The sequence below is a fragment of the Eimeria tenella genome, genomic scaffold (genome assembly GCF_000499545.2).
Source record: "Eimeria tenella Houghton genomic scaffold, Eth_scaff224, whole genome shotgun sequence".
In the NCBI taxonomy this organism is placed as follows: Eukaryota; Apicomplexa; class Conoidasida; order Eucoccidiorida; family Eimeriidae; genus Eimeria; species Eimeria tenella.
This window is the reverse complement of record NW_013544200.1, coordinates 1-16,223: the sequence shown is the minus strand read 5'-3', so window position 1 is coordinate 16,223 and position 16,223 is coordinate 1. Positions and strand designations below refer to the sequence as shown.

General features: G+C 56.9%; 5 protein-coding genes across 5 annotated transcripts; 3 read left to right on the top strand and 2 right to left on the bottom strand.

The window, feature by feature from the left end:
• Positions 1-2,759: 2,759 nt before the first annotated feature.
• On the top strand, positions 2,760-4,874 carry ETH_00003155 (uncharacterized protein; the record flags this gene model as incomplete). The annotated part of the gene is made up of 1 exon (XM_013379340.1): positions 2,760-4,874. The coding sequence occupies one exon, from the start codon at positions 2,760-2,762 to the stop codon at positions 4,872-4,874; it is 2,115 nt and encodes a 704-aa protein (XP_013234794.1).
• An 80-nt stretch (positions 4,875-4,954) lies between these two features.
• On the bottom strand, positions 4,955-8,177 carry ETH_00003150 (uncharacterized protein; the record flags this gene model as incomplete). Its single annotated transcript, XM_013379339.1, has 2 exons — positions 4,955-5,099; positions 5,221-8,177. 2 exons carry the CDS (start codon positions 8,175-8,177, stop codon positions 4,955-4,957), a joined length of 3,102 nt encoding a protein of 1,033 aa, XP_013234793.1.
• Positions 8,178-8,382: 205 nt separating this feature from the next.
• ETH_00003145 (uncharacterized protein) lies at positions 8,383-10,771 on the top strand (the record flags this gene model as incomplete). Its single annotated transcript, XM_013379338.1, has 4 exons — positions 8,383-8,468; positions 8,523-8,661; positions 8,719-10,242; positions 10,610-10,771. 4 exons carry the CDS (start codon positions 8,383-8,385, stop codon positions 10,769-10,771), a joined length of 1,911 nt encoding a protein of 636 aa, XP_013234792.1.
• A 542-nt stretch (positions 10,772-11,313) lies between these two features.
• ETH_00003140 (uncharacterized protein) lies at positions 11,314-11,781 on the bottom strand (the record flags this gene model as incomplete). The annotated part of the gene is made up of 1 exon (XM_013379337.1): positions 11,314-11,781. One exon carries the CDS (start codon positions 11,779-11,781, stop codon positions 11,314-11,316), a length of 468 nt encoding a protein of 155 aa, XP_013234791.1.
• A 448-nt stretch (positions 11,782-12,229) lies between these two features.
• On the top strand, positions 12,230-13,027 carry ETH_00003135 (uncharacterized protein; the record flags this gene model as incomplete). The annotated part of the gene is made up of 1 exon (XM_013379336.1): positions 12,230-13,027. One exon carries the CDS (start codon positions 12,230-12,232, stop codon positions 13,025-13,027), a length of 798 nt encoding a protein of 265 aa, XP_013234790.1.
• Positions 13,028-16,223: the final 3,196 nt, after the last annotated feature.

Here is a 16,223-nt window from a genome sequence, read left to right as displayed (position 1 = left end):
CGCAGAAGCGCTGGGCCTGAGCAGCAACAGCAGCAGCAGCAGCAGCAGCAGCAAAGGCTCGGTCTCTAGCGCGCCAATTGCTGCTGCGTTTTTCCACCCCCAGCTGCCTTTAATTTACACTGCTCACTCCGAGCGGTAAACCCTAAACCCTAAACCCTAAACCCTAAGCTCAACACTATTGGGTCTTGAACCCCCAAGCTCACTGCATAGGGCCTGAGGCTCCGCCGTCGAGAGCGCAGCAAGACACTCCTAAACCCTAAACCCTAAACCCTAGCTTGCAACCCCACAGCAGCAGCAAAGGGGAGCAGCAAATGTCTTCTTCTCTGCTGCTGCAGCACCTTCCCCGTCGACCCAGAGCCTGGCAACTGCAGCAGTAACGCAGCAGCAGCAGCAGCTGCCGCTGCCATCCGCTTCAAGTGGGCCATCGGTCTCTGGTCAGCTGCTGGAGGGACTTGACGCTCCTGCAGCAGCAGCAGCAGCAGTAGCAGCAGCAGTAGCAGCAGCAGCAGCAGCAGGGTTTACTGCGTTGGCTTTTGAGTCGCGAGTCAGAAAGGAAAGCAGCAAAGCTGAGATATAGTACACCTGAGACGCACTTGAGGCCTTAATTTCACTTTTGGTTGGCGCTGCTGCTGCTGCTGCTGCTGCTGGCAGTAGCAGCAGCACTGACAACCGGGAAGAACCCTTGGCCCACTGCGCACTAATAGCAGCAGCAGCAGCAGCAGCAAAAGCAGCAGCGAAAGCAGCAGTAGCAGCGCGGAATTAGCTGAGCAGGCAGATTGCTCGTTTGAGCGGGAGCGTGCGCAGTGAAGCAGCAGCAGCAGCAGCAGCAGCGTCTGCTGCTCCTGCTGCTGCTGCTGCTGCGCCTTGCCTGTTGCATTCCCTTTGCCTGACAAACCATTTGATAAGTTTTGCTTCTTTGGTTGTTTTCTTTTGCTGCTGAATTTCATTTATTCATTTTTGCTGCTGCTCTCTTTGCTGCTGAGCAGCCCTCAGGTGTACGTACGGCTCGCGCTCTTTTGCTGCTGAAGAAACAATAAGAGATAAATAAATAAATAAATAATAAATAGATAAATAATAAATATGTTTGCGCGCTTCTTGCCTTACTTGTTTGTAAAGTGCCGCAAAAGCACCTCCCTTTAAGTTTATAGACTTGGGGTGTATGTACACCAGCTGTGTTTTTCAAACTTTTATTTTTTTTGCATTCTTCCGGATCTAATTATATTTATTTATTTATAATGTAATTTGTAAGTATAATGTATATATTAGAATTATTGTACATATATTACTTACATATTATATATATTGTTCATATTTTTATATTATATATATATGTCAGTAGCAAATATATATACGTGTGCGGGAAATATTCCTCCATTTATACATATTAAAACACATTTGTAAATACATATGTGAATTGTACTTAAATATATTTATTTACATTTATATAATTCATTTTAATTTATTTGTATTTTCTTTTATTTCCAGTTTTTTGAATTTCCGCAAATGGCCCGCGAGGTGTCTTCGCCTCTCGGGTGTATATCCAGCTCGCAAGCGGACGAAAAGTGCATGCAGACCCTCATATTTCGAAATTCATTTTTAAAATAAACAGATAAACGAATAAAATAAATAAATTAATAAATACATGAATATTTTTAACTCTCGGCGGGGCTTTTGTTGACTTCCGGCTGTGTCTCGGGGGCTAGCTAGCCTGAGGTGTACATACACCTCAGAAGCTGGAGCACGAAACAGCCCTGCCGAAGTGTACGTACACCTGAAACTCCCATGAGGGTTTGGGAGAGCAGCGGGGGCGGAGCCCCACGGCCGCTGTCTAAACCCTAAACCCTAAACCCTAAACCCTAGCCGGCGAAGCCGGCGCAGCGCAGCGGGGCCCAAAGGCGGACCCGCAGCCAGCCAGAGGCCAAACCCTAAACCCTAACTCCAAACCCTAAACCCTAGTGCTGCTTCGAGCCGCCCCAAGTCCTCATTTTCAACTGCTGCGAAAGCAGTAGTGTGTCGGCAGCAGCAGCGGCAGCAGCAGCAGCAGAAATAGCCACAGCAACCACAAGATCTGCAGCAGCTGCAGCAGCAGCAGAAGCAGCTACAGCAAGTTCAACAACATATGCAGCAAGAGCTGCAGCAGCAGCCGTAGTAGCAGCCGCGGCAGCAGCTGCTGCAGCTGCTGCAGCAGCTGCAGCAGCTGCAGCCGCAGCAGCTGCAGCAGCAGCAGCGTGCTTGGGCTCGGTTCTGTTCCCCGCCTCAATTTCTGGTGTGCGTAGACCCTTTTGACTTTAAATGGTGAATTTGTAGCAGCAGCAGCAGCAGAAAGAAAAGGAGGTGCAGCAACAACAGCAGCAGCAGCAGCAGCAGCAGCTGCTGCAGCAGCAGGAGACCGCTGGTCGCGAGCGCCGCCAACGCCACTTAGCTGCTGCTGCTGCTGCTGCTGCTGCAGTTTATTTCTTTCTTTTTAATCTTCTTAAAAAGCAAAAAGCTGTACATACACCTCAGCAGCACAGCATGTTAACCCCAGAAGTCCTGCTGGGAAGCAAGTGGCTACGTGCTGCAGCAGCAGCAGCAGCAGCAGCACCAGCGGCGGCAGCGGCAGCAGCAAGAGTAGCAGCAGCAGCACCCCCGTCGCCACTTTTTAAAGAAATATCGCAAACGCAGTCGTTTAACTTGGGTTTAGTTGCTAAACCCTAAACCCTAAACCCTAAACCCTAAAACCCAGGCCCTCAACCCTACAGCCGTCGCCGACGCTATCGATGGCCCATTGGGATCTGCGGCTGCAGCAGCAGCTGCAGCAGCAACGACAGCAGCAGCAGCAACTGCAGCAGCACCAACTGCAGCAACAACTGCTGCAGCGGCCTCACCTGGGCTACCTGCCTTCTCCGTACCCCTCTTTCCCCCCACTGCCCTACTTGCAGCAGCAGCAGCAGCAGCAGCACCACTTCGCAACAGAAAGAGCAGCACAAGCAGCAGCAGCAGCAGCAGCAGAAGCAGCAGCAGCAAGAGAAGGGGCCCTCCAGCTGCTGCACCCGGGGGGCCCACAGTATGAAGAAGGATACTGCTGCCCGCCATCTATTTGGAGCGACAGCAACATACCTCATCTGCAGCTGCAGCAGCAGCAGCTTCAGCAGCAGCTGCTGCTGCAGCACCTGCAGCACCAGCAGCTGCAGCAGCAGCAGCTCGACCAGAAGCACCTGCTGCAGCAGCGGCAAGCCCCAGCCGAAATTGCAGCAGCAGAGGCTGCATTTGCGGGTCCCCACGAACTCAAGCCAGCAGCAGCAGCAAAAAGGTACTTCTCAGCAGAAAAAGCAGCAGCAGCAGCAGCCACAAGAGCAGCAGCAGCAGCAGCAGCAACAGGAGAAGAAGACAGTACTGCCTATGCTTCCCCTTTAGAAGCACCAACAGCTTCCCCCCGCAGCACCCCAAGGCAGGGGGCCCCCCGGGGGCCCCCTTCGGCGGGCCCCTGGGGGCCCCCAAACCCGACCTGCGGGCCAGCAGCAGCAGCAGCAGCAGAAAAGAATGAGGAAGGCGATGCTGCCTCGCCTGAGGCAGAACAGGGGGCCTCCTGCAGCAGCAGCAGCAGCAGCAGCGAAAGCCGCGCTGCTGCTCCCGTTGCTGCTGCTCCTGCTCCTGCAGCAGCAGCTGCAGCAGCACCTGCTGCAGCAACTGCTCGGGGAAACGAGAAAGATCTCGACAGCGGGTGCCTCCCTGCACACACGAAAGCCAAGCAGAGGCAGCAGCAGCAGCAAAAGCAGCAGCAGCAGCAGCAGCAGCAGGAAGAGTTACCGTCTTTCATGTTTACTGAGCTGCTGCCGCAAACTGAAAACTATGAAGCATTTAAGCCGCTGCAGGCGCAGCTAGTTTTTACTCCTGAGTGGTGGGGGGCCCCTTATCTGCAGCGGGAGCAGCAGCTGCTGCTGCAGCAGCAGCAGCAGCAGCAGCTCTACGACGACGTGCCCCTCAGGGTCACGCTGCCGCCAGTTCTCCCGTTGCTGCACTCGCAGCTGCCCTACAACAGCAGCAACTGCAGCAGCAGCAGCACCTACGCCTACAGCAGCAATGTGCAGGGCTTCTTTTCCTATATGCCTGGTTACGTCTGCGGGCCAGCAGCAGCAGCAGCAGCAGCAGCAGGTAGTTCTAGTGATAAGCTGGAGCCGGAGGAGGAGTATCGGCAAGAGGAGGAAGAGCAGGACGAGCAGCAGCAGCAGCAGCAGCAGCAACAGCAGCAGCAGCAACAGCAGCAGCAGCTGCAGCAGCAGCGGAGGCCGCCGAGGCGGGAAACAAGAGAGTACGTGCATGTCTCGAGCGGCTACAGAGAAGTGCAGCAGCAATCTCCGGGCATAATCTGCAGCAGCAGCAGCAGCAGCAGCAACAGCAACAACAACAACAGGAAAAGCAGCAGCTACGAAATCAGGTCTGAAGAAGAGGCCCTTCGCCTGCCCGTCACTTCTTATGATATTGTTGCCACACTTAAAGAAGCCAGGCTGAAGCAGCCGCAGCAGCAGCAGCAGCAGGAGCAGCAGCAGCAGCAGCAGCAGGAGGAGCAGGGGCAGCAGGGAGAGGAGCAGCAGCAGCAGCAATGGGGGGACGTCGTCGACCCCGCAATATGCTGCTGGTCTTCTTACAATTCTCCCTCACATAGCAAGCAGCAGCAGCAGCAGCAGCAGCAGGAATGGGACTACGAGCAGCAGCAGCAAGAGCAGCAGCAGCAGCTGCAGCAACCCCGAATCTTGCTGCTGCTGTTGTTGCTGCTGCTGCTGCTGCTGAGCATTTTCCTGCTGCTGTGGTTGGTCGCGCTGCTCTTGTTGCCGAACCACCTGCTGCTCCTCCTGTTCTTGGTCGTGGGCTTCCTCCCCCTGCTGCTGCTGTAGCTGCTGCGGCAGCTGCAACTGCTGCTGCTGCTGCTGCTGGAGAGGCTGAAATAGCTGCTGCAGCAAAGGCAGCGGCGCCGTCAGCCAAGGCGAGTGCAGCACCCACGGGCAGCTGCTGCCTCTATGAGAAACAAAAACAGACATTTCGCTGCAGGGCTTCTTGCTGCTGCTGCTGTTGTTGCTGCTGCTGCTGTTGCTGCTGCTGCTGCTGTCACTCTTGCTGCTCTGCGTAGGTGCAGCAGTCACTCCAGCGGCAACTGGGTGCTGCTGCTGCTCCTTGTGCTCTGGTATCGATCTTCCGTGCTGCCTCTGCTGCTGCTCCCGCAGTGTAGCAGATGCTGCTGACTTCGCTGAGGAAGACTGCTGCTGCTGCTGCTGCTGCTGCTGCTCGGGGAAATCCCTTGGTGTGACTGCGAGATGTTGTATGCCGTAGAGAGCCCGCCAGATAAACGAAGCAGCAATGGCTGCACGCTTCTGCTGCTGCAGCAGCTGCTGCTGCTGTTGCGGCTGCTGCTGCTGCTGCTGCAGCTCACGGCCTACCGCTGCAGCGATTCGCAGAAGCAGCGGCGCGTCATAAAACCCTAAGTGGTGGTAGCAAAGAGTCAAGGCGCTGAGCAAAGCCGAACCGGTCAGCTGCAGCAGCAGCAACTGCTGCTGCTGCTGCTGCTGCTGCTGCTGCAGCTGCGTGAGGACCCGCTGCTTGACTATGGCCCTCAAAGGGCCTACCCAGGCCCCCATAGCAACAACGCCGTGCCAAGCCAGTACAGCAGATTCTGCTGCTGCTGCTGCTGCTGCTTGCTGCAGCAGTGGCAGCAGCTCCGGCAGCAGTAAAACGTTGCATGCGCCCCCCACTGTCAGGCAGTGGAATACAGTGATGATGTGGCGGCTTTGCTGCTGCTGCTGCTGCGGCGGCAGCAGCAGTAGTTGCTGCTGCAGTCGCGCCACTCTCTGAAGCAGACTGCCGCAGCAGGCTGCTAGCAGCACTTCGTCTTTTAGCCTTAGCCGCTGCAACGCGAGCAGCAAATACGACATTTGCTGCAGGGGAACAGCAGCAAGCTGCTTGCTGCTGACGAGATGTGCTGCTATTGCTGCAGCAGCAGCAGGCTCGCTGTGCCCCAGCAGCGCAAGGTGGTAGAGGCTGCTGCAGCAAGCAGCAGCAGGCAGCAACGGGGCCCACTGCTGCAGCAGCAAACTAGCAGCAGACAGCAGTGGGGGATCAACGTGAAGGCATTCAGAGAGGCACCGAATAAGTGCTGCGGCATCCAGCGCAACCTTTTGCTGCTGCTGTGGCAGCAGCTGCAGCTGCAGCAGCTGCTGCTGCTGCTGCTGCTGCGCCAGCTGCTGCGCCTGTTCCGGGCCCTCGATCTGCCGCTGCTGCAACAACAGCAGCAGTTGCTGCTGCTGCTGCGGGCTCACCAGTGGCAGCACCACGTGCCGCCGAGGATGTAGCAGAGCCGTAGACAACAGCAGCGAACCCTGCTGCTGCTGCTGCTGCTGCAGCGCATGCATTGTCTGCGTCAGCCAGCAGCAAATTTGCTGTGTCAATTTAAAGTCCTGCAGACACCGAAAACGGCTGACCAGCTTTAAGTACCAAACAGCTTCGTCCCACGTGAGACGAGCAGCAGCAGCAGCAGCAGCAGCAGCAGCCGGTGCTGCTGCTGCCGCTGGATCTGGTGCTGCTGCTGAGTCTAATGCAGCTGCTGCCGCTGCTGCTGGATCTGCTGCTGCTGCAGAGTCTGCTGCAGCTGTTGCCGCTGCTCCCGCTGCTGCTGGATCTGGCGCTGCTGCTGAGCCTGCTGTAGCTGCTGCTTCTGATTGGCCTGCCGCAGCTGCTGCTTCTGTCGCTGCTGCTTCTGCTGCTGCTGGTGCTTCTGTTTCTAATGCCACCTTTAGCGCTGCAGATGCCACTGCGGGTGCCCCTGCTGCATGCGCCGGAGCCGCTGCAGCTGCTGCTGCTGCTGCTGGAGAGGCGGTTGCTGCTGCTGCTGCCTCTGCTGCTGCAGTGACAGCCGCCTTACGCCTTACGTGCTGCTGCAGCTGCAGAAACAGTGCAGCTGCAGCCTGCTGGTGGTCACCCTGTGGGGCTGCTGCTGCTGCTGCTGCTAAGGGAGGGCGCAGCGATAGATCGTTTTCTGCTGCCGCTGCTGCTGCTGCTTCCTCTTCGTCTGCTTCCCAGTGCAGCTTCTGTTCAGGGCTTTCTGGTGTAGCATCACCTGCTGCTGCAGCACCTGCTGCTGCAGCACCTGCTGCTGCAGCACTTGGTGTAGCGCCTGCAGCTGCAACACTTGATGCAGCGCCTGCTGCCGCAGCACCTGCTGCTGCAGCATCTGCTGCTGCAGAACCCGGTGCACCACCTGCCCCTGCAGCACCTGCTGCTGCAGCACCTGCTGCTGCTGCAGCAGGGGGCTTGCGGTGTACGAACACCAAGTTTAAATAGCCGTGGCAGATTTTTGCTGCACTGCTAAAGTCTCCCTGCTGCAGCAGCAGCAGCGCCTGCTGCTGCAGCAGCATCCACGCATCCCTGCAGCAAGGGCGCCCATAGCAGCCAAGCAGGAATGCAATTTCTGCTGCTGCTGCTGCTGCTGCTGCTGCTGCACAGCTGCGCTGCAGCACGCGAGATATCGCACGGCTAACGAGCTCTGACTTGCTGCCACTCTCTGCAGCAGCAGCAACAGCAGCAGCAGCAGGGGCGTCAGCAGCGGCTGATAACCCGCTTGCTGCTGCTGCCCTGCCACTGGCTACAGCTCCTTCACTCTGCTGCTGCAGCTGCGCCTCATCGCTCCACTGTGGAGCAGCAGCGTCAACATGGGGCTCTTGCTGTTGTTGTTGTTGCTGCTGCTGCTGCTGCTGCAGTGAGCGCCGCTGTAGCTGCAGCAGCAGCGTGTGTATGTCGCAGTCTTGGGCAGCCCGACATATGAACTTCAGGTCTCCCTGACTGCTGCCTGCATTTTGCTGCTGCACTGTGTTTCTCCTGCTGCCACTGGATCTGCTGCTGCTGCTGTAGTTGCTGCTGCTGTAGTTGCTGCTGCTGTGGTTGCTGGTGCTCCTGCCATTGATGCTGTGGCCACTGCTGCTGGCAGTGCTCCTATGCTCCACACTAGCGTAGCCATTGTTTCTGCTGCTGTTGCCGTTGCTGCTGCTGCTCGTACCGCTGCTGCTGCTGCCGCTGCTGCTGCTGGGGGCCAGCCCAGGGGCAGAGCACCAGCGCAGCTGTACATACAGCCCGAGTGGCGGAGGGCTTGCTGCTGTTCTTTTCCTCAGTTGCTGCCCCTGCAGCAAATGCAGCAGATTCCAGCGCCTCATTGCAGCAGCAGCAGCAGCTGCCGCTGCTCCTTCTGTTGCTGCTGCTGCTGGCTCTGTTGCAGCTCCATCGATCGCCGCGGGTCCTGCAGCTGCTGCTGCCGCTGCTGCTGCTAGGATTAATCACTCCAGATCGCCTGCTGCTGAACGGTGTGCAGGAAGAGCAGCAGCAGCAGCAGTAGCAGCAACAGCAGCAGCTAAGTGTTCTATGGGGCCCCCTGCAGCCGCTGCTGTTGTGAGGCGGCCGAGGGGCCCCGCAGCAACAAGCCAAGACCTCGTTTGTCTCAGCAAATTGTAATTTTAATTTTTAAATAATATTTCCTTATCTTTAGAACTCATTGCCGATAGCAGGAGCAGCAGCAGCGAGTACGCACGCACAATCGAAGTCCTGCTGCGCTGCCACAGCAGCAGCAGCAGCAGCAGCGAAGCAAGAGCACCAGACACCGCGGCCGAGAAGCCTCGAGACAGTCTCTCCGTTTCCCAAACAGTATCTTCTTCATTCCATAAACTTTAAATATTTTTTCCTGCTCACGTTTTTCCAAAGCAGCGGCAGCAGCAGCAACAACAACAACAGTGCCTACACCAGCTCGAGCAGCCTAAGCGACAGCAACTGCCGCCGCCGCCGCACCAGCAGCAGAAGCAGCAGAAGCAGCAGCAGAAGCAGCAACAACGGGCCCACAAAACCCCCACTCGCGAGATCAGACACCCCAGCCCCACCGCATCCACTGCAGCAGCAGCAACAGCAGCGACTCCCAAATACTTCAGCAGCAGCAGCAGCAGCAGCACCCCAGCTGCAGCAGCGAGAGCAGGAGGAACACCCCAGCGGCAGCCCCTTAGGAACAGCAGCAGGAGCAGCAGCAGCAGCAGCAGCACCAGCAGCAGCAGCAGCAGCAGCAGCAGCAGCACCAGCAGCAGCACCCGCAGCAATACCAGCAGCAGCACCCGCAGCAGCAGCAGCAGCACCCGCAGCAGCAGCAGCAGCAAAATGAAGGACTACGGGCGCGTGTTGGCGCTGCAGTCGCACGTGGTGCGGGGCCACGTTGGGGCAGATGCATTTTGCTTCCCGCTGCAGCACTTGGGGCTGGACGTGGGGTGTATATACACCTGCCAGTTCGTGGACCTTTTCACCCACGAGGGTTCGCAGCTGCAGCAGCAGCAGCTGCAGCAGCTGCTGCAGCACTTCCAGGCCGCGGCCTTCCTGCCTGCTGATTCTGCGGGCGGCGCTGCGCCCCCCGCTGCAGCAGCAGCAGCAGCAGCAGCAGGCGGCTACGAGCCCCCTTTTCGCTACATTGCTTCCGGATTTGTGGGGAGTGGAGAGCTGCTGCAGCAAATTGCTGAGTGGCTGGGGGCCCTCAGGGGGGCCCCCGGGGGCCCCCGGGGGCCCCTCTACTTCTTAGACCCTGTTTTAGGGGATTGCGGCAAGCTGTACGTACACCCCAGCTGCGTCAGCAGCTACAGCAGCAAGCTGCTGCCTCTCGCCGATGTCATTACACCCAACCAGTACGAGGCGGGCTGGCTGCTGGGCAGCAGCAGCAGCAGCAGCAGCAGCAGCAAGGAGCAGCAGCAGCAGCAGGAAGGGGCGGGGTGGCGGGACTGCTGCTGCGAGGCCGTACCCATTGACAATTTTGCTGCTCTTTTTGCTGCTGTTGCTGCGCTGCACCAGCTGGGGCCCGAAGTGGTGGTCATTACTTCTGTGCAGTTCCCTTCTGCTGCTGCTGCTGCGGAGGCCCACGCCATCCTCGCTGCAGCGCAGCAGCAGCAGCAGCAGCAGCAGCAGCAGCAGAAACCCGAAGACTACTTGTTCATCGTCGCGTCCCGCAGGGAGCGGGAGGTGCAGCGCTGCGCGCCCTCAGCAGCAGCGGCAGGCGCAGCAGCAGACGCGGGAGATGCAGCAGCAGCAGCAGCAGCAGCAGAAGCAGTAGACGTGCTGTATGCTGCTGCTGTGCCCATCAAACAAGGATATATAGGAGGCGCCGGAGATTTATTTGCTGCTCTTTTTCTTGGCTTCTTTGTCCGGGAGAATTTCCATCTGGGAAAAACTCTGGAGAAAACAATTGCTGCAGTCCAGGTTTGCTGCTGCTGCTGCTGCTGTGCTGCTGCTGCTGCTTCTGGGGGGAAAGCGGTTACTGCTGCTACGTCTTCTTGCTGCTGTCGGTCGGTGCCTTTGCTGCTGGTAGTGCTGCTGTTGCTGCTGCTGTTGCTGCTGCTGCTGTTCGACACCTTGGGTAACAGTAGCCTGGACTTGGCTGCGCTGCTGCTGCTGCTGCTGCTGCAGCTGTTCCTGCTGCTGAGGACGCTGCTGGGTTAGCTTCTGCTGCTGTTTGCTGCTGCCAAAGGGCTTCCTACGTGCACATACATATCTGTGAGGGCCTCCCATCCTGTAGCTGTCACTGGTGGTACTGCCGCTGCTGCTGCTGCTGCTGCTGCTGCTGCAGGGCGTGATAGAAGCCACCATAAGCCGCTCGCCGCGGCCACAAACTGTGGATGCTGTTGCTGCTCAAGAATTTATTCTTAACCCCCCGCCCTCCTGCATGCACCCAGTGGTGCTGCTGTCGCGGCAGCAGCTGCAGCAGCAGCTGCAGCAGCAGCAGCAGTGATAGGTGTAGGTGCAACGGCTGCAGCGCCTGCCGCAGCGGCGACGGCTGCGGCTGTCGCTGCCGGTGCTGCTGCTGCAGCAACACAGCTGCTGCTGCTGCTGCTGTTCTGGCCTTCGGCCGGAGTAGTAGCAGCAGCTGCAGCAGCTGCAGGAGCTGCAGCAGCAGCAGCTGCTGCAGCAGCAGTAGCAGCAGCGGAACTCACATTGGCATATCAGCAGAGTCAGCTGCGCACGTTTGTCGCCTCGAGCACTGCAACAAAGAAGCAGCAGCAGCAGCAGCAGCTTCGGTAGCAGCAGCTTCGACTTGTTTTTGATTATTTACTTTTGCGCAGAATTAGCAGACTTGCTGCCACTTCGTCAGATTAATTTCATTTCATTTTGCCATTTTGTTTTTCTGCATTTGAAACGAACAGATCTATTTTCCATTTCTAATCTTGTGTTCCTTCTGCTGCTGTTGCTGCTTCTGCTGCTGCTGCTGCTTCTGCTGCTACTGCTCCAGCTCCTGTTTTTGCTGCTAGGAGAGCTATACTTCTGCTATTAGTGCTACTGCTGCTGCTGCTGGGTGTGCTTTTGGTGCTGCTGTTGGAAAGCCTGTTGCTTCTGCTGCACCCCGTGTGGTGGTGGTGGTGGTGCTGCTGCTGCTGCTGCCACCGCTGCGGCTGCTGTTGCCTTTGCTAAGTTAGCTGCAACTTCTTGCTGCTGCCGTGTCTGCTGCAGCAGCTGCTGCAGCTGCTGCTGCTCTGTGGCTGTCTTTGCACTCACCTGTGTAGAATGCATTAGGCGGCTTGCCGCTGCAGCGAGTGGCAGCAGCTGCAGTTTGCTGCTGGAATGTTCAGGTGCTGCAACCGCCAGCTGCTGCAGCAAAGTGTGTCGCCGCCGCAGTTGTTTCCTGCTGCTGCTGCAGCTGCAATGTGCGGCTGCAGCAGCGATGTGCTGCTTTTGGGACCACGTGCTGCTGCTAAGCATTGTTGCTGCAGCTCGCTGCAGCAGCAATGAGCGCTGAAGAGCCATTTATGAAGAACTGCCTATACACAGCAGGAGCAGAAGCAGCCTAGGGGACGCTGCCTCGATGAGCCTCTGCTGCTGCTGCTGCTGCTGCTGCTGCTGCAGCCCGAGCAGCAGCAGCAGCTGCCACTGCCGCCGCCTGATCATCCCACTAAAAGCATCAAATATCATTTAATTGAGTCAAAAATATGAAATTTACGACAAAAATAGACATTTAAATCCTCACAAAGTACTTAAAACTCCAAACGGCTGCTGCTGGGGGGCCCTGAGCAGCAACGCCGACAAGGGGGCCCCACTGTCTGTACACCTGAGATTTGTTTGAAGACAAAAGCTAAAAAAATATACTCGGAATGGATTTATAACTAGAATAACTGCCTAATGTGCTGCTGCTGCCGCTGCTGCAGCTGCCGCTGCTGCAGCGGGACAAACCGCCCTTAAACCTGCAACAGATAGGATGCCTCAATCGCAGCAGCAGTGGCAGCAGCAGCAACGACAGCACCAGCAACAGCGGCATCAGCAGCAACAGCAGCAGCCACAGACGATGCTGCGAATGCACTTTATGCTGCTGTTGCTGGTGCTGCTGCTGGTAACAGATTTAGCATCATCAGCAGCAACTGCAGCCGGAGCAACAACTCCGACTGCAGCAGCAGCAGCTGCAGCAGCAGAGCGGCATCCTGGAAAAGGAGGCCAAAGAGCCTCAAAGCCTACCTCAGAAGTTGTGCTTTTGGGACAGCAGCGACAGCAACTAGAGCAGCAGCAACACGAGCTAGAACTGCAGCAGCAGCAGCAGCAGCAGCAACAGCAGCAACAGCAGCAGCTACAGCCGCGCCAACCGCAGCATGAGTTAGTTGTACATGTGGCATCGCCGCCCCTGTATGATTTGCTGCCGCAGCATCTGCAGCAGCAGCAGCAGCAGCAGCTGAGCTTGGAGCAACAACAGCATGAACAACGGCAGCCACAAAAATGGCAGCAACAGCGGAAAAAGCAGCAGCAGCAGCCGCAGCGGAATCAGCAGCAGAAACGGCAGAAAAGGCAGCAGCAAGAGCAAACGAGTCTGGAGGGTTCCTTACCTTCGCGTGTTATCCTAAAGGCAAAGGAGCACACAGCAGCAGCAGCAGCAGCAGCAGAAGCAGCAGCGGTAGCAGTAGTAGCATATGACAGAGCTGCTGCTGGTGCTGCTGCTGCTGCTTCTCGGAGGTTGTCAGGCTCAACGAACCCTGTGAGGCTTTTTTGCTGGCTGCTGCCTTCTTGACGCTAAACCCTAAACCCTAGACCCTCGAACGTAAACCCTAAACCCTAAATCCTCTAGCCTAAACCCTAATCACAGACTCCAAACAGTAAACGGGAACCGTCTTACTCTATTCAAGGGTTTGGATCTAAACCCTAGCTTGCAAACCCTAGCTCCTAAACCCTGGCTTCTAAACCCTAGCTTCTAAACCCTAGCTTTCAAACCCTAATTCTAAACCCTAGCTTTTGAACTCAAGTCCCAAACCCTAAACCCTCGGCGGAAGCAGCTGGTCTCATTTTTGCCTTTGCTGCTGCTGCAGCCCATCTGCAACAATGGCGAATACCTTGACGTCGTACGTCCGGCTGCTGCTGCTGCTGCTGTATTGCTGCTGCTGCTGCTGCTGCATTAACCCGCAAGCCTGCTGCTGCATGCCCTCAATCGCCCCCCCGTGCCCATCCCCTGCAGCAGCAGCAGCAGCAGCAACAGCAGCAGCATCCTTCCGCGCTAGCTGCAGCCCGCCCCAACGCCCCTCCCGCCGCCGCTGCCACCGCTGCTGCTGCTGCCGCTGCTGCTGCTGCTGCTGCTGCTGCAGGACGACGCATGCAAACTGTGCCCCGCGGGCACCTACTCCTCGCGGGGATCTGTGGGGCCCCACGCATGCATAAAGTGCCCCCCTGGGGCTTACAGCAGCGCGGGGGCCCCCGTGTGCACCTCTTGTGCTGAGCACAAAAGTGGGCTTTTGGGGCCCTTTTAGGGTTTAGGGTTTAGGGTTTTGCTGCTGCTGCTCCGCAGCTGTTTGCTGCTGCCTGCGGGGAGTTTGCTGCTCCTTTTTCCAGCTTTCTGCTGCTTTTTTAGCGGCTTTTTCGCCGTTTTCACTGCTGCTGCTTCTGCTGCTTCTGCTTCTGCTGCTTCTGCTTCCATGCTTTTGTCTTTCTCACATCCTTTTATCATTCCGTGGCTGCAGCAGCAGCAGCAGCAGCTTAAGAGAATACCGTTTGGCTGCTGCAGCAGCTTATTCGTGAACTGCCGGCTTCTCCCAGTGTCATGCTGTAGCAGCAGCAGCAGCAGATGCTGCTGTTTATTTTGCTGCTGCTAAAGATGATCATGCTGCTGACCTCAAGTGCTGCTGCCGTTGCTGCAGCTTCTTTTGCTGCTGCTGCTGCTAGAACGGAGGGCATACGGGCACACACAGAATGAGTCTTAATTACTGCTGTTGCTGCTGCTGTTGCTGCTGCTGCTGCAGCTACTGCAACAAGCGGAGCGACTTCGGCCGACAGCTGCTTCTGCATTTCAGGTAAGGTGACACTCTAGCTAGCTAGCTCTTGTTTGGCTAGCTAGCTAGCCGGTGAGACATTTAGCTAGCTGTGCAGCTAGCTAGCTTGCTGGCTAGCTAGCTAGCCACTTAGCTAGCTAGCCACCTAGGTAGTAAATTAGCTAGCCAGCTAGCTACCTAGCTAGCCACCTAGGTAGTATGTTAGCTAGCTAACTAGCTGCTTAGCTAGCTAGCTTCCCGCTTACCTACCTCCGTAGCTGCAGTCTTAGGCAGCTAGCTGCGCCCATCAATTAGACAGCTAGCTGTCTGGCTAGCTAGCTATCTGGCCAGCTAGCTAGCTAACCAGCTAACCAGTAAACCCGCTTAGCGCCCCTGGGAGCAGAACCACAGGCAGAGCGGTCTCGACAAGCAGCAGCAGCAGCAGCAGCTGCTGCTGCTGCTGCTGCTGTTGCACAAACAAAACAAACGACGCAGCAGCACCAGCAGCAACAGCAACAGCAGCAGTGTTGCCCGCTCGGAGTCCTGGGCGCAACACGCCAGCCATAACACAACGGCATGCGCCACGCAGCAGCAGCAGCAGCAACAGCAGCAGCAGGATTGTGTTTTTGCTGCTGCAGGCACAAAGCCCACCAGCGACGGCAGCTGCGTGGAATGCGCGCGAATGTCTGAGTGGTGTCTGCGAGCAGCAGCAGACGGAGGCGGCTGGTGGTCCTGGGCCTCCATCTGCGGCAGCAACAGCAACACCAGCAGCAGCAGCAGCTACGGGGGAGGGAAGCCGCACCCGTTCTGCGAGGAGTTGGGATCGGATCCCGAAAAGTTGACTTTCCGCTACGGCTGCAGCAGAAGCGGCAGCTGCACTGGCAACGTTGCAGAGCCCTGCACTGATGGAACTGCAGGCGTTTTCTGTGGAGGGGTCTGCTGCTGCTGCTGCTGCTGCTGCTGCTGCTGCTGCTGCTGTTGCTGCTGCTGCTGTTGCTGCCATTGATTCTATTGGTAGCACTGACAACGTTGCAGAGCCCTGCACTGATGGAACTGCAGGCGTTTTCTGTGGAGGCGTGTTCTGCTGCTGCCGCTGCTGCTGTTGCTGCTGCTGCTGTTGCTGCTGCTGCTGCTGCTGCTTCCGCTACTACTGCTGCAACTGCTGCTGCCGCCGTTGCTAATGCTGATGCTAGGGTTAGCGCTACTGCTGCTGCTGCTTGTGTTGCTATTGGTTCTGCTGCCAACGCGAGTACCGCTGCTGTCGCCATTAATAGAGTGTAATAAGTTTCATAAATATATTAAATTTATTTTATTTTAAAAATATGAAATGCATTTCTATTTTAAGAACTGAAATGTACTTGTACTATAAAAGTGCATGCGAATTAAATCATTCTTTTATGTTAGCCTTTCTCTGCAGGGGACCCCACACGCACAAACATGCAGCCGCTCGGGTCCTGCTGCTGCTGCTGCTGCTGCTGCTGCTGCTGCTGCTGCTGCTGCTGCTGCTGTTGCTCAGTGTGCCTCAGGCTACAGCTCCTCTTTGCTGTTTCCCTATTTGTACGGCTGCCGCCCCTGTGGGGCCATGCAGTATCTTTGCTGCTGCGGTGTTATTGCTGCTGCTGCGCTGCTTGCTGCTGTTGCTCTCTGGTGGCTGCGGCGAGGGGCCCTTTGGGGAGATTCTTCAGAAATTGTTGCGCTGCTGCGGGGCATTACCTTCTTTTGGCAACACACTTCCAACATCTCGTGAGCCTCTAGGGTTTAGCGTTTAGGGTTTAGGGTTTAGGGTTTCGGGTTTTGGGTTTCGGGGCTTCAGGAGAGCACGGGGGCTCAAATGGTTGTTCTAGGGTTTAGGGTTTAGGGTTTAGGGTTTTAGGGTTTCGTGAGAGCACGTGAGCTCAAAGGGTCTCCGGCGGGCACAGGGAACATAGGGTTCAGGATTTAGGATTAGGAATTTAGGGTTTAGGGTTT